This window comes from Castor canadensis, chromosome 11 (assembly GCF_047511655.1).
Source record: "Castor canadensis chromosome 11, mCasCan1.hap1v2, whole genome shotgun sequence".
Classification (NCBI taxonomy): domain Eukaryota; kingdom Metazoa; phylum Chordata; class Mammalia; order Rodentia; family Castoridae; genus Castor; species Castor canadensis.
In genome coordinates this window covers 52,923,326-52,940,006 of record NC_133396.1, presented here as the reverse complement: position 1 = coordinate 52,940,006, position 16,681 = coordinate 52,923,326, and the positions used below count along the sequence as shown (strand labels likewise).

Here is a 16,681-nt window from a genome sequence, read left to right as displayed (position 1 = left end):
TACTGGTTTCTGTCAACTCACCAGTTTAGTTCTTCCTCGCTGGACCCCCTGCTACTGCCCCCCCACAAAGCCCCTAGAAATCTTTGCATCTGAAGTGGGCATCAGACAGCTGATGGAGCTCTGTGCAGCTGAACATGTGATCAAAGAGAAAGTAGCAGCTACATATCGCAGAACTGTGGTCCTTACAGAAGAGCTGTGTTGCAACCATTGATTTCCCCCAATCACCAAGAACAAGTAAGAGTCAAAATGAACTCTGCTTCCTGAAGCTAAGTTTTGTGCAAAGTCCAGTCAGGGTCCCACAAGATTACTATGCATGACAGCTAAAACAGGAGGGAAGCACTGCTTACTGTCTCCTCCTGCCAGTAAATCCAGGCCAGTATCTCAGAAGAGACAAAAAAAAAAAATCATCAAAACATCATGGTTCTGACCTCCACACATACCACCCACCTGTCGACCTGATAGAAGAAAGACAGCACAGGGTCACCTCTGGCATCAACTTTTATCACCTTCAGACAGTTCCCGTTGAGGAAACTGTAAATGCGGATTTTGCCATCTGCACAGGCACTGATGACCCGGAGGTAGAGAAGGGCCACGTGGAGCACCTCCCTGGAAGGGAACAGAACAACAGGCAGTACCCACCTTCTAGTAAACTGCTAGGGTTTTGTTGTACTTTGGGGATATTGTGGGAGGTTGGGAGGCAATGACCATAAATGTCCTTGACATAGTGTTTCCATCATTTTATTATTCTAGGTGTCAACCATTAGCTCAGACACACCTCTTCCCATTCTGCAGTTACTGTCTGCAATATGGTCATAGGGGCACAAGGTGGTGAAGAAAAAGGCTGATGTCAAAGGTTTTGGTTTTGGTTTTGGTTTTTTAACAGGAAAAGGGGAGTCCGATGAATAGATGATTGTGTTTTTGTCTTATAATTTGATTCCTGGCTGTTCACTTATGCAAAAGTCATGCTGAGAATCATTTAATGTTTTGATTCCTTTTAAAATGGTATCTATATGTAAGAAAGAAAACACTGGAAGGAAAAGAATTATCTTTATATAAAACAAAACCCTTAAATTTGGACAGTCTCTTTTTGGTCTTAAATTAGTGGCTTTCATTCTTTCAGTGAATGGATGTCCTTGAGGAAAATTGTACCTACCCAGGGATGAGATTTTTAAGTGTCCTTCTGCAATGACCAGTAGGAAAAGGGGAACCAGGAGAAGACTAGGAAAGATGCCTCCATCAATATCCTCACTACAACTGCTGGGTGCAAATCGGACCCCAGATATGTAGTTTATTCATTTCTGACAAATAGAAATCCTGTATTGCTGGGAATGGAGCCTAGGGGATCACATATGCTAGGCAGACCCTTTACCACTGAGCTCCCCACAGCCCTTTGCAGAATTATTACTTCTCACCTGAAAAGATTAATTTACTGAGCCTTTAACTAGCACCCTCTTTTCCTTTTAGATGGTAAACACTATTAGTGAACTTCCATTAAAATGAATGGCACTAAGAAGCTTAATTTAATGCCACCGATTTGTTAGATCCTATATGCAAACTAAGTCCATTAGTCCCTGCCCATCCAAGTCTCCCATGATTTGCATCTGGGTTGAGTTGTGTCCCCCATGTTCATGTGATGGAAGCTTGGTCCCCAAGGTATAGCGTGGAGAGGAATCTTGAAGAGTTGGGGCCTAGGAAAGGGGGTTCAGTCATTGGGGGGGCACTGCCCTCTTAAGAATCCCCAGTTAATAACTGCGAGAGTGGATTATTATAAAGCAAGATCACCTCACACACTTGGCTTTTGCAGACAGCCAGTTTCCTTTCTGTTTCTCCTTTATGCAGCCAGCCAGGCTCTCACCAGAGACTGAGCAGATAAGGCCTCCTGATCATAGCCTCCAAAACTGTGAGCTAAATAAATTCTTTTCTTTGCAAATCACCCAGTCTTGGGTATTTCATTATAGTAGCAGAAAATGAACTAGGACAGAGTCCATGTGTGACCTAGTTCACATGCTGCTTCTCCAAAAACACAGATGTCACTCCATCTCCTTCCTCAGATGTGTACACAAACTTTGGGTATACTGACATTTTCTCCTGGGCACAACTCATGTCATATTTATTATCATATGCTCAGCACCTGGCACGGTACTTAGGTATAGCAGGCCCTTAACATACATGTGTTGAAAAGGTCACTGTCCATGTTTTCAGAATATGGTCATTACTACAGAGTGTTAAAAGAATGACATCCACTTTATACCATTTGACATCTGGTCAGATCTCAGGGCCAAATGTCAAGGCCCTAACCACTAACAAAAGAGAAACAGCAAAGACCCCTAAAGGCTGAAGCTGCCTGGCATATTCAAAAAACAGCAAGGAGCCCAAAGTGGCTTGATTTCCTCCTTCTGTGTTAGATAGACAGACAGACAGATAATGGGTAGATAGAACTAAGCTGTAATTCTTGTATTTAAAAGTCGAACAAAGCTCTAATTCTTTTCCAAAGTGGAAATATAGTAACTTTGTTGGTACCTTAAACATATCTTAGTCTGTCTATGAGTCAGTCCTGCATTGGGAGAGAGACACCTGTGATAGAAGGGTTTTCCTCCTTGTGTATCCCTTTCAACTTTGCTGAGCTAAGCCTATACTTCTCATAGGTTCTTGTGACATTTGGCAGTTTAGTTTCTACCACTAAGCCTAGTGATTAAAAGCACAGGCTTTGGAATCAGAAAACCTGGCTGTATAACACTGAGCTTCTATGAAAAGGAATAGTAATGTCTGCCTCACACGATTGCTTTCAGAATTAAATTAATTAAGGTATATTTCAAAAACTTAGTCCAGTACCTGACACAATAGTGGTTATTACGGTCTTGGAATAGTCCAGTCTCTTTCAGGTTTTATCTCTGCCCTAGCAAGAAATAATCTTCTTTTCTCTTTCTTTATGAAAGATACTACATAGAGTGATGTCAGTGAAAATGGTGGATGAAGGAACTGCACAATTCCACCCCTAACAGCAACAAAAACTGTCAGAATCAATTTTTTTCAGAATTCTGAAAAATAACCAAAGGCTTACAGCAACCAAGGGAGCACTTGGACAAGAAAAAATGGTCTTGGCGTCAGTAAAAATGCTGTCAGTAGGTGTAATCTGATCAGATTTCCAAATTCTTTGTGTCCCATGTGGAAGCATCCAGGCAGGCATGTGGATTTAGTAAGGGGGTAACAATGTTTATTAAGGTTAGGGAGAAAGGTTACAAAAGACCATGGTGAGGTCAGGTGGAAGCTGGAAGAAAGAGTGTCTTTTTCTTTCAAGGTGCTTTCAAAAACCTATGCTAACCTATGGGAAGAAAAGAAGCTGGTAATTCCTAACCAACAATAATCAATGAGTGGGGAGGGGCACAAATGATCCCTGGGCTGAGGTGGGGGTGGTTTGAGCTGCCCCCTCAACAGGTTGTGAATAACCTACACAAATTTGCAATTAAAAAGAAGACTCAGAGAAAGAGAAGAATGTTCAACCTGAAATGCAATATTGCCATATATGTTCTAAGAGTCCTGAACTTTTCCCGTCTTAGCCTGCCTCAAGAACAGTATGCTTTGTAGCATACTAACGGATCCTAATTCCCATTCTCCACTTCCCAGCTCAGTGGTAGCTATGAAAATAATATCCACGTTCCTGGTACTACAGGGAGCAGAACAGATTCATTCACAATGAGTTATTTGTCCTGTCTGGTGACTTCTTGCAAGACTGGATCAAAAGGTTAAGTTTTATTTTGCCTAAGAATTCACCCAGTGTTAAAGTGGGTACCTGGGGGACATTTGTTGAAAACATTTATAGACAAATGCTTTAGTCCCTGCTACCTGAAGCAACAGAAATCCACTGAGGGCAAACATTACACTAACCAAAAGGCGTGGAGGAAATGCTGAGGAATGAAATGTCCACAGGGGTCTTGAAACTCTCAGATGTATTCCCAAGAATCTAGATGGCCACACAACACACCCAGGGCAGTGAGCCTGCTTAGAAAATGTCTGGGACAAGCGAAAGCTTGATGTTCTGTGCAGGCAGGAAGTATGGGCTAAGACAGATCAAAGAAATCAGAAAGGAAATTAGTAAATATTTTCAGATGAATGAAAATGAAAATACAACATACCAAAACTTATGGATGCCTGTAATATAAGCACTTGCGAGACTGAGGCAAGAGGATTGCAAGTTCAAGGCCAGCCTGCACTACATAGAGAGACCTTGACTCAAAAACAAACAGAAAAACCTTAAGGAGTACAGCAAACCTTAAGGAGGACAGCCAAAGCAGTGCTCAAGGGAAATTTTATAGCACTGGATCCCTACACTTCTCCACTCAATAACTTAACCTTTTATCTTAAGAAACTAGGGAGTAAGATCAATCTAAATCCAAATCCAGAGGGTGTCAAGAAGTAAGAGATTATAGCAGAATTAATAGAGAATGAAAAACAACATACAAAATCAATAAAATGAAGAGTTGATTCTTTGAAAAGATCAACAAACCTTTAGCTAGACAATTGACAAATCTTTACGTAAACTGACCAAGAAAATAAGAGAGAAGGGCCAGGGTGTGGCTCAAGGGTAGAGCACTTGCCTAGCATGCACAAGGACGTGGGTTTAATCTCTGGCACCACCACTAAAAACAAGTGAAAATTAAAGATTCAAAAAACCTAATGTTAGGAAGGAAACAGGGAACATTTCTATTGACTTATGGAAACGTTCTATAATTAGATAATGATAATGGTTGTACAATATTATGACTATACTAAAAACTATTGAAGTATACTATAAAGTGGTTAATTTTGTGTTATGTAAACTACACTAATTTAAAATTGCAAAAAAATTTGAGTTATGGAAAAGTGATTGAAGAATAAATTTTGTAAAAAAGGCACCACAGAGTACAGAAAGTTTTCCAAAGATCATTTCTGTTGACCCTACTTTATATCCTCAAATCTCCTCCCTCAAAAGCTGGGCATGGAGAAGCACACTTATAATCCTAGCTACTCAGGAGGTAGAAATCAGGAGGATCACAGTTCAAGGCCAGCCTGGGCAAAAAGTTCATGAGATCTCATCTCAACCAATAAAATGCTGAGTGCTGTGGTGCATACCTGCCATCCCAGCTATGAAGGAAACATAAATAGGAGGACTGTGGTCCAGGCTAGTCCAGGCATAAATGCAAGACCCTATCTGAAAAATAACTAAAGCAAAAAGGATTGCGGGTGTGGTTCAAATGGTAGAGCACCTGTCTAGCAAGCACAAGGCCCTAAGTTCAACCCCTCCCCCAGTATCACCAAAAAAAATTTCCTTCCTAATATCCATTCTTTCCCAAACTATATGCAAAATCATAATTTCAGTTGAAAAATATTAGAGCAAAAAAGGAGAAACCTTTCTCCAGCTCTTCTTCTACCAAAGGACATGTAGTAACTATGTCTATCATACTCAAGAGATGAGTCCAGTCATTAGAACTCTCCAGAAAGATGACCTGTCAAATTAGTGCTTGTTAGCATCAATTAAACATATTTATTCAGCACTTATTTCTACACAACACTATTATAGAGGAGTAGGAAAAAGCGACCTATAAATGAAAACACTGGCCATGTCTTCCAAGTGTTTGGTTTTTCTGTGGCCACACCAGGTATTAAAAACCAACATAAGCCAGGCACTTGTGGCTCATGCCTGTAATCCTAGCTACTTGGGAGGTTGAGATCAGGAAGATCATGGCTCAAGGCCAGCTCAGGCAAACAGTTCATGAGACTCCCATCTCCAAAATAGACTGGAAGCATGACTCAAGAGGTGGAGCACCTGCTCTGTAAGTGTGAAGCTCTGAGTTCAAACCCCAGTCCCACCAAAAAAAAAAAAAAAAAGAAAAAGAACCAACATGAATGCATGAATGGTGTGTTGGTGGTGATATCCAGTGGGAGGAGCAGTTGTCTGAAGTCTCATAGCAGAAGTGGAATGGAGACTCATGGACCAATGAGAGGGCAACCAAATTGGCAGTTTTGCTGGGAACAAATTATTTTCCAGCAACTAAATTCTACCACGTCTTGTTTAGAAAGTTTAAAAAATATATAGTTACAACTTTCATAAAGTTTTATTGCCTCCTTGAAATCAAGGCTTGATAGTCCAGATGACAAACTAAGAGGCTTACTGATGGCTACTGGGGGGTTCAATAAATCACTGAACACAGATACTTCCTGGCCCCCACCTGTTCATAGTGTAGTCACATATCACAAAGATCATAGACATATACCTAGATCTCTTATACCTGCCACATGATCACTGTGCCTGCTTTAAAAGTTTCTATGAGGGTATAAAATAGTTAGAGCCATAACTTATTAAACGACTATCCTCTGATAAATTCTTCTGGGAAATCCACTTAACTCTTTTCATCAATTAAGATAGCATTTAGTTTTCTGGAGCTTTTTATAATGCACTCAGGGTAAGAAGCATTATTCTTATAGTCTAAGAATGGCATACAGAAGCCTATAAAACTATGGTTGTAGCATAATCCCTTATTGATCAACAATACCCTTTCCAAACAAACCCAGCTGTGACCTCTGAATGCTTCTTAATTTGCTCTAACAAGCCAATTCAAATTAAATTTGAATTGGCATGGAAAATGAAATTCATTTGCTCTTGCCTGCAGACTTATAAGTATGACCTTTTAAAGGACTTTTGTTATTTTTAAATCTTTGGCATTTGGATTATTTTAAAGTTTTGTGAGGTCAAGCTTCCTGGGATAAAGACCAATGTCAAGAATTTTAAGTTTAAAGATGGCATTACTTGGGATGGTTCTGCCAGTATTCCTATACCTGATAGGTAACAGGAATTTATCACGTGTCACAAATATACAATTTCAATAACTTCTCTGTAATCCACTCAACACTCAGGAGACTGAGGCAGGAGGACTGTATTTAATTCAGCCTGAGCTACATAGAAAGACCCTGTCTCAACTGCCTGCCCTTAATTTTTTTCAATAACTTCTCCAAAATTCATATCTAGTATTATTTCTCCAGAAAAACAAGCGAGGGCAGGAGAAAGAATAGTCAGGCAGTGAGGGCAGGGAATAGGTGACAGGTAGAAAAGGAGGGAAGCAAAAATGGGTAAAGAGCAGAGAAGACAGGAGATCAGCCATGCTGGGAAAAGGAGCAGACATCACATTTGCCAGTGCCACTTTCCCCAAACCTACTTTGGATGCTTGAAGGCCATCAGGCACCTCTCGTACTTTCCCACCATGCTCCAGGCTATTACCAGGCCATCAGCACCTCCAGAAAGGAGATGCCACTGGTCAAAGAACAGGCACTTCACGGCTCCCTCGTGCCCAGTGAGAGTCTGCAAGAAAAGATGCCACTGTTTTCAGGACCCCTGCAACTCAGACTTTGACTCCTCCAAAGGCCAGAGCTAGAGGCTCTAGATGAATCCCAACACCACACTCCACCCATCTGTGACTGCTACCCACTTGGCATGTCCCTGAGCTGATTTTATTTCTGCTTTAAGAAGGCCAGAGAAATTCCTCCCTCCCCTCTGCAGAGCCCTCTCCCCAGCTCTGGAAGAATATGATCAGGGAGGGGCCTTGTTCCTGGTGGGTCTGTCCCATCTTGCTGGAGCATCAGATGAAGTCAGAAATCCCTTTCCTTTGCTGTCAGAAGGAAGAAGGATAAGGTGTTCCTTGGCTCTTCCCTGCCAGGACCCAGAGGTAATAGGAGGCCTCCGTGTACCTGATGTTGAGTTTCAGCCACAATGACAAAATTAGTGTTGAAAACCCGCAAGTCAAACCAGCCACCTTTCACTGTGATCCTGTGTTCCTGGCACAAATGACATCTTGCCACCACTCAGTGTGGCCAAGGGGTTCAAATCCAGCAAGAGCCTGTTTTATGAACATTTATTATGGTCTGAATGCGTCCCATGGAATGTATGTATTGAAAATTAAATCCCCAAAGTCATATGTTCATGGTGTCTGGAGGTAGGACTTTTGGAAGGTGATTGTAGCCTGAAGCTCTGCTCTTGTGAATGAGTTAATCCATTCATTGATTAATGAATCAATGAGTTACCACGGCAACAGCTTTGTTATAAAAGCAGTGCTCTCTGACGTGTTTTCTGTGTGTCACTATCTGATGCTGTCTGTCATGACATGATCCACCAGGAAGGCCCTCACCAGATCAAGTAGATGTTAGTGCCAGGCTCTCGGACTTCTCAGCCTCCAGAACTGTGACCCAAATAAACTTTTATTCTTTATAAATTATCTGGTCTCAGATATTTTATCAGAGCAACAGAAAACAGTTTAAGTCAATTTCCAATGAGTTTCAAGACAACCAGTGTTCTCTCCTCATTAGAAGGTAAGGAGGAAAAAGGTATTTGTCCAACCCCCAAGGTTTTCTCCTTGCTAAAAGAGTAAGGGGAAAGAAAAAAAAAATTGTTCATCCCCTCACCCCAAGCTATAGAATAATCTGGAAGCAAAAAGGCACTTTAACTCCGTTGCTGTGAAAAAGCCCTGAGGCCCACATATAGTGCTGAGTCAGAATGCAGCCTTTCACCCCCTATCCAGGACAAGGTTGGTGATGATGTGGGAGTGGAACACCTGATGCTGTACCAACTCAAGACACCCCCCTTGGGGACCTTTCCCTTTTGTGCCACCCTGGCTAGTGGCTATCTACGTTGCTTAAGGATGGTCTGGGGAACTCCATGAGGGAGACGATCATTCATCTCTTCTAATCAGTCACCACCAGTGCCCTGTACCCACACCCAGCCCATTGCCTGCTCACCTTTACCAGCTGGGCCATGGCAATATGCCACACTTTGACTAACCCTCGCTCACAGCTGCTCACAATGTAAGTGTCATTGATCCTGGTGGCCAGGATAGGGTCTTTGTGTTTAAACGTCTTCAGGCACTTTCCTGTGTGTAACTCCCATTCTGAAGGGGACAGGGAAAGACAGGAGGCAAGGGGGAGGGACATGAGGGAGGGTTACAGTGTATTTATGCTCCCCATCACAAAAGCAAAGACTAGATAAGCCCATCAAGTCAGAGCCCAGAGGACCTTCACCTAGCCCAGGACCCTGCAGGCTCATCAGCAACTCCACATACCTGCAACACAGAGCTCACTGAACCGAGGGCCCTTGGGAGAGCCCATGTGCAGAGGACCTTGGCTGTGACCCTGGAACTTAGCCTTGGGGCCCAAGTGCTAGATAGCATCATGTCCAAAACAACAAACAAGCAAACAAAAACCTGCTTGGTATTGAGCAGACTTCATGATAATTAATTAAGGGTTATATAGAGTCATCCCTCCCAGATGCTGTCTGCCCGAGCCACATCTAACACAACCAAAGAGAAGTTGTCTGTCCTCACAGTTTCGAATGCTTCTGAATCTGCTGTTTGGATTTTATACCATGGCTAGGGGTGGATTTGATGTTGCTTCTACATAGACTGTGTCAGAACAACTGCTTACCATGCTGCAGGTGTGGGCAGGGATGAGAAGGAATGGGTGAGTGAAGAGCTGGAAGGAAGAAGCTGAAAGTGGGCACCATGAACTCAGGGATGAACACTTAAAAACCTGCTTCATCAGCCCTCAAAGTGCCTTTGTCCTCAGGCCACAGACCAAGTAGCCCAAAGCAAAATAATAATCATAGCCGAGACTTGCAAAATCCTAACAACGAGCAAGGAACCATTCAAAGTGCCTGACATGCATTCCCTCATCTTCACGAGACAAGTACTATTATTATTCCCCACTATACATGTGAGGAAGCTGAGGCAAAGAATTCAGTAACCTGCTCACGTTTCACACAGGAGAAGAGCAGCAGAGCTGGGATTTGTACCCAGGAAGTCTGGTGTCTCTGCTCTGTTTAACCACACGTGTGAGGTTGAACCCTAACTATGCAAGTATGATTTTCTTCACTTTTTTTTAATGTATATATTTTGGCCCATTCATAAAATTACCAATGGAAAAGTTGAGAGATTAAATATTCATCAGTAAAGTGCTGTGTTTTAAAGAATTTTAGAAGTAAAGAGTTATATTTTTTAGATAACTAATAATTTCCTCCCTCATTCTATTTTGGTAACCCTGGCAGGTAGGAAGAGCATAGGGGAAGCAGGAAGGTTGGTGACCAGGGCCAGGATTAGGGTGAAGCAAGAGACATTTTGATACTTAGTTCATCACAGATTTTGTGCATTAATTTTGCTTTTTAAAATATTGCATTGATACTGGGTGATACTGGGGCACAGTGGCTCAAGCCTATAATGTGGCTACTTGGGAGGTGGACATCTGGAGGATCACAGTCCGAGAGCAAAAAATTCACAAAACCCCTCTCAATCAATGACTGGGTGCAGTGTGTGCCTGTCATCCCAGTCATGCAGAGAAGGATCACGGTCCAGCCAGCAGACATAAAGCAAGACCTTATCTCAAAAATAACTAAAGCAGAAAGAAAGAAAAAGGAAACGGAAAAACAAAACAAAAATAACTAAAGCAAAAGGGGCTAGAGATGTGGTTCATCCCTTCCAAGCAAGTGTGAGGCCGAGCTCAACCCCAGGACTACCAAATAAAACTGCATTGAGATATGTATCTTGGTAACTGAGTTGTTTTGATGGCTTCCCCCCAAAGTTTACACCTCCAGTAAGGGCTTAACTCCCCTCTCCCCAGTCCTGACCCCACTGTTGGCATTCTACTGAGTCACAATGCAGCTCTATGACAACATGGGTCATGGGTCATGATGTTGGGGGTGGAGTCTCTGACCCTGCCCTTACTCAGAATGCCTCCCTTGGGGACCAATACTCTGCCAGCTAGCTTGGAGGCCATGGCTGCCCTTCCAGTTTCAATCCCTCAGCTGGACAACTTACAGCAATCGTGGCAATGACTTACACAGGGCTAAGTAATGGAGGTAAGAGGTCGGGGGTAAGATTTCTTCCATGGGTCTGAGTGCTGGCGAATGTAACCCCACTTCATTCTCCCTTTTCAGGTCTTTTTTTTTTTCCCCATCTGCCTCTAACATGCTGTACTTTCTCAGGTCCCTAGTCTATCTTCTCTTTTCAATCTTTCCTCTGGCTTTGCTGGGGAAATCTGACCCACACCCAGGGCTTCCACCTTTCATCTTACAGTTGGCTAACCACATCCATGAGCTCCATATCCTCTTATTTTTTGTTGTTTTTATTGAAACAAGGTCTCACGAGGCTGGCCTTGAACTCATGATCCTCTTGCCTCAGCCTCCTGAGTGCTGGGATTACAGGTGTGTACCACCAGATCCAGCTCAAATTCTCAGATTTAACCAACCACAAATCAAAAATATTTGGGAAAAATTGTATCTATACTGAATGTGTGTGGATTTTTTTCCTTGTCACTATTCTCTAAACAGTATAGCATGACAGATTCCTGTAGTATTTGAATTCAATAATTCAGTATTGTAAATAATCTAGAGATGGCAGAAGATGAGGAAGTTATGTGCAAATGCTATGCCATTTTATATAAGGAACTTGAGCATCCTCAAATTTTGGTACTCATGGAGGGAGGTGGAGGTGTGGTGTCCTAGAGCCAACTTGCTATGAATACAGAGGGACAACTGTAATTAACAACTATCAAATCCATATATCTGGAGCCCTAGACCAGCACATCCATACCTGCATCCTCAGAAATTTCATCCTCATTACATCAACTTTCTATGGCTGCTAGAACAAATTACTACAAGCATAGCAACTGAAAACAACACCAATGTACTATCTTACAGAAGTCTGATACTATGTCACAAGGCTAAAGTCAAGGTATCAGCAGGAATGTGTTCCTTTATGGGGACTCTGAGAGAGATCCATTTCCTTGCCTTTCTATGTGGCCTTCTGAAGGCCACTCATATTCCTTGACCCATGGCCCCTTCCTCTACCTTCAAAGTCAGCAGTGTTGCATATCTCTGATCATTCTTCCATAGTTCCATCTCCTTTTGATTACAGTCAAGAACATTTCTCTGTCTTTAAGGATCCATGTGAATTCACTGGACCCACCCCAATAATTCCCAGATAATCTCCAAATTTTAGGGTCTTTGACATAATCACATCTGCACAGCTTTTTGCCATGCAAGGCCTATTAGTCCATTTTATATCACTAGAACAAAATACCTGAAGCAGCTGACTTTATAAAGGTTTGGAGGTTCAAAGGCATGGTGCTTGCATTAGCTGGGTTCTGTTCAGACCCTCTTGGCTATGTCACATCATGGTAGATGTGGAAGAGAGCACTTGCCAAACTGGAAGCCAGAGAATCGCTGCAGTCCCACAATCCCTTTTAAGGGCAGTGCTCCCAACTGGTCTAAAGACTTCCCACCAGGCCCCACCTCTTAAAGATTCCATCATTTCCCACATCACCACACCAGGGACAAAGCTTCCAACACATGAAACTTTGAAGATAAAAAACCACCACCACCAACAACATCCAAACCTTAGCACAAGGTAACCACCAGGGATTTCAAGGATTTAGGATGTAAACAGTTCTGCTTGGCCATTCTTCTGCATACCACACTCAACATGTCCAAAATTGAACCCATGACCTCCTCCCCGCTCCTCTTCTTACCCTGCTCTTCCCTGTTGTCCTTATTATTTCCATGAATTGCTTTTCCATAATTGACGACATCAGTGATTTTTAAAAATGGTCTTATCACCTGCTCCTCTATCTCTCTCACTTTTCATATCTAGTTGGTGGTAAAGTCCTGCCATTTTTTCCCTCTAGAGGTCTCCCTTTGGCCTAGGCCATCAAATATAAAGTTTCTTCGCACTTGCTTCCTTGGCAGTTCTCTACACAGAAGAGTATCTTAACTTGTCCCCTAGCTTCATATAGCCAGTGCTCTCCCAATCCTTCTTCCAAACTCTCACTAAAGTAAAATATACATTCAATCATATCAATTCCAAACTGAAAACTCATTTATAGCTTTCCATGTCCTATAAGATAAAGTTCAGTTTTGCACCATGATGCAGAAGGTATTTTGTAATCTGGCCCTAAACAAACTCACCAGTCTGATCTCCAATACCACACACCAAAGTCCAGCCAAACCAAACAATGGAAAATACCCTGAATACACTCTCTTCTTCATCCTTCTTCAACTGGCTGTGCTGTTCCCTCTGCTTGGAGTGTCTTCTACTCTCCCTCTTCCCTGCCTATAAAACTACTATTTCTTAAGATCACACTCAAAGAACATTCTGCCTGTGGAGCTCTCCCTAACTTATTCTTGTTTTTGTGGTTCCTTACAAGTCTTAATGTGGTCAGCAGCACATGATTTAGAGCCAGGCAACAGTGGGTTCAAATCCCCCTCTACCACTTAGCAGCTTTGATTTGGGACAGTTGCTCTTGATCTGTTTCCAATTCCTTATCTGCATCTCCCTCACAGGTTTCTTGTAAGGATTAAAAAGGATAATATCTATATCTATATCTATATCTATATCTATATCTGTATCTATATCTATCTATCTATCTATCTATATATGTATCATTTTTTTCTCAATAGTGCCCAGTGCAATGTCTAGCACAATGTAGGTATTCATTGTGCTACCTGAATGGATGGATCGATAGATACATGGGTGGATGAACAAATAAAAGAATAGATTACTATGTATAGATATGAGCAAAACACAAGCCGGATGTAGTGGAGTACACCTGTAATTCCAGCACTCAGGAGGCTGAGGCAGGAAGATCATAAGTTTGAGGCCTGCCTGGGCTATATACCAAAACCCTGAAGAAGAAAAGAAAAGAAAGATACAGAGAGAAACAAAGAAAAAGAAAGAGAAACAAAGAAAGAAAGAGAGAGAAAGAAAGAAAGAGGGAAGGAGGGAAGAGAAAGGAAAAGAAAGAAAATGAGAAAAATGAATGAAACAAGCATTTTGATAAATTTCAGATTTGGAGAAACTTTTTAGAACATTTTAAGGCAGTTCTTTCTCACCTTTCACCTGGCCATCCTTTGCCCCAGACACGAGCCTCTTCTTATATAAATCCATGCAAGTGATTGTCCCCTGATGGCCATAGAAGATTCGTATGCAAGCTCCAGTTTTCAGATCCCAGCATCTGCAGGAATCAGGCCCCAAAAAAATTCCTTGAAATTTTCTGAGGGCCCAGGGGATTGCTCTGTATAGAGTTCCTTTAGATCAATAGGTACTAGAAAGGCAGCAGAGTTCCATGGTTAACCTTAGATCAGAGACCGGGATTTGATTCCCAGTTGCAGCACTATTTGGTGTAATTTGGGGAAAGTTATTAAATACCTATGTCAGCTTAATTAATAAAATGATAATAACCACATAGATTTTTCTGTGGGTAATTAAATGAACTATTAGAGTGACTGTCAACCAGAGGTTGTTTCAACCCTAGGAGACAATTGGAAGCATCTGGAGAGATTCTTGGTGGTCACAAGTGGGAAGGACATGCTGCTGAAGACCCTATAATGTGGCCTGGTGGAGTGGCTCAGGTGACTGAGCATCTGCCTAGCAAGTGTGAGGCCCTGGGTTCAAACTCCAGTACCACACACACACACACACAAATCCTACAATGCACAGGACAAAGCCCTACAATGAAGAATTTTCCAGGCCTAGATGTTAGTAGGGCAGCCTGAGAAATGTGGGAGAGTCCCTAGAGTGATCGTCAGGCTTAGAACCCACAGCATGGAGTCTGCAGGAGACCTGATCTTCAAACAAGAGCAACAGAATATTTCCAAAATATTTTGTGTTCATCTAAAGCCTATCTGAAAGATGTATAGGAGCATGCAAGAGTCCTGTTGTTGTTGTTGTTTAATAAGAAAATTTGCCTGCGGTCTATCAATTGTCAATGACACAAACTTCTACTTCAGCCCTGCTTTTGTGATGGGACAAAGTACAAAGTTAAGATAATGGACTCCAGTCAGATGCCTGAGATCTGTTCCAAGGTCCATCACTTACTGGCACTGTGATCTCAGGTAAGTTACTAAACTATTCTGTGCCTCAGTTTCTTCATCTCCAAATTGGGAATGATAATGGTACTTGCCTCCTAGGTTCTTGAGACTTGGCAAAAAATGAATGATTAATAAATGTCTCTTTAGGGATTTTTTAGGATATGGTAAGTTTTCTTTGCTAATATTCCCCCATAGCCTTACTAATGCCCTCCCAATGTGTCAGTGCCTACTATGTCACCCACAGTGCAGTGAAAGATGCCCTGCAAAGTGGCAGGGTTTTTTAAAATGTATGCAAGAAAAGGCATTTGATAAATGCTTTTAGAAAGAATAGGAATAGAAAGAATTCTTTGACTTAGTAAAACTTATACACCAGTCATAACAGCAAGCATTATGCTTTATGGGAAAACGTCAGGTTAGACCCTTCAAGAAGGGAACAAGGTGATGATGCCCACTTTCTCTCCACTGCTAACCATGGCCCAGGCAAAGTTATAAGGAGAAAGACAAAGAAAAAAAGGGGTTCGGGTGCTGGAAAATATGATAACATTATCATTATTTACAGTTAATAACATCATCTACATAGAAAAACAAAACAACACAGTGCATAATTTTAGAATTCCTAAGAAAAAAGGCTGAGCATGGTTGCCAGACTCAAATCAACAACCTTACAAAAGTCAACAACATCTTTCTATTCCAGCAACAACCAATTTGAAAACACAAAGATAGGGTACCATTCATAATAGTAAGAAATGATGGAGTTTATAGGTATTTAATAAGAATTCATAAGACCTATTATAAAGAAATCTTTAAAGCTATAAGAAAGAACAAAGAAGGTGATCTGAATGTGTTCCCTCAAATTGATTTATAAATTCATGGCAACATCAATCGAAAGTCTAGTTAGGTTTTAATTTATTTGCAATCAATTTATCCCAAAACCCAAAACATACATACCACAACTGTTACTATGAAAGGAATAAACCTTGTCCCTTCATGATGTATTAAGACTCACCAAATGCATTGTTAAAAACAAAACCCATCTCCCAGCAGCACAGCAACTAAGAGATAGCATAGATAAATGGGACCTCATAAAACTAAAAAGCTTCTGTTCATCAAAAGAAGTGGTCTCTAAAATGAAGAGAACACCCACAGAGTGGGAGAAAATATTTGCCAACTATACATCAGACAAAGGACTGATAACCAGAATATATAGGGAACTTAAAAAACTAAATTCTCCCAAAACTAATGAACCAATAAAGAAATGGGCAAGTGAACTCAACAGAACTTTCTCAAAAGAACAAATTCAAATGGCCAAAAAACACATGAAAAAATGCTCACCATCTCTAGCAATAAAGGAAATGCAAATTAAAACCACACTAAGATTCCACCTCACCCCTGTTAGAACAGCCATCATTAGCAACACCACGAACAACAGGTGTTGGCGAGGATGCGGGGAAAAAGGAACCCTTTTCCACTGTTGGTGGGAATGTAAACTAGTACAACCACTCTGGAAAAAAATCTGGAGGCTACTTAAAAAGCTGAACATTGATCTACCATTTGATCCAGCAATACCACTCTTGAGGATATACCCAAAAGACTGTGACACAGGTTACTCCAGAGGCACCTGCACACCCATGTTTATTGCAGCACTATTCACAATAGCCAAGTTATGGAAACAGCCAAGATGCCCCACCACTGACGAACGGATTAAGAAAATGTGGTATCTATACACAATGGAATTTTATGCAGCCATGAAGAAGAACGAAATGTTATCATTCGCTGGTAAATGGATGGAATTGGAGAACATCA

General features: G+C 41.6%; 1 protein-coding gene across 1 annotated transcript in view; it reads right to left on the bottom strand.

Moving 5' to 3' along the window:
* Fbxw10 (F-box and WD repeat domain containing 10) overlaps positions 1-16,681 on the bottom strand; it is a 32,601-nt gene that overhangs the window by 6,254 nt on the left and 9,666 nt on the right. The window contains exons 5-8 of the mRNA XM_074046799.1: positions 13,901-14,022; positions 8,764-8,912; positions 7,191-7,333; positions 448-606 (exon numbers count right to left, since the gene is read on the bottom strand). Coding sequence (XP_073902900.1) covers positions 448-606; positions 7,191-7,333; positions 8,764-8,912; positions 13,901-14,022 — 573 coding nt within the window. The remainder of the gene's footprint in view (positions 1-447; positions 607-7,190; positions 7,334-8,763; positions 8,913-13,900; positions 14,023-16,681) is intronic.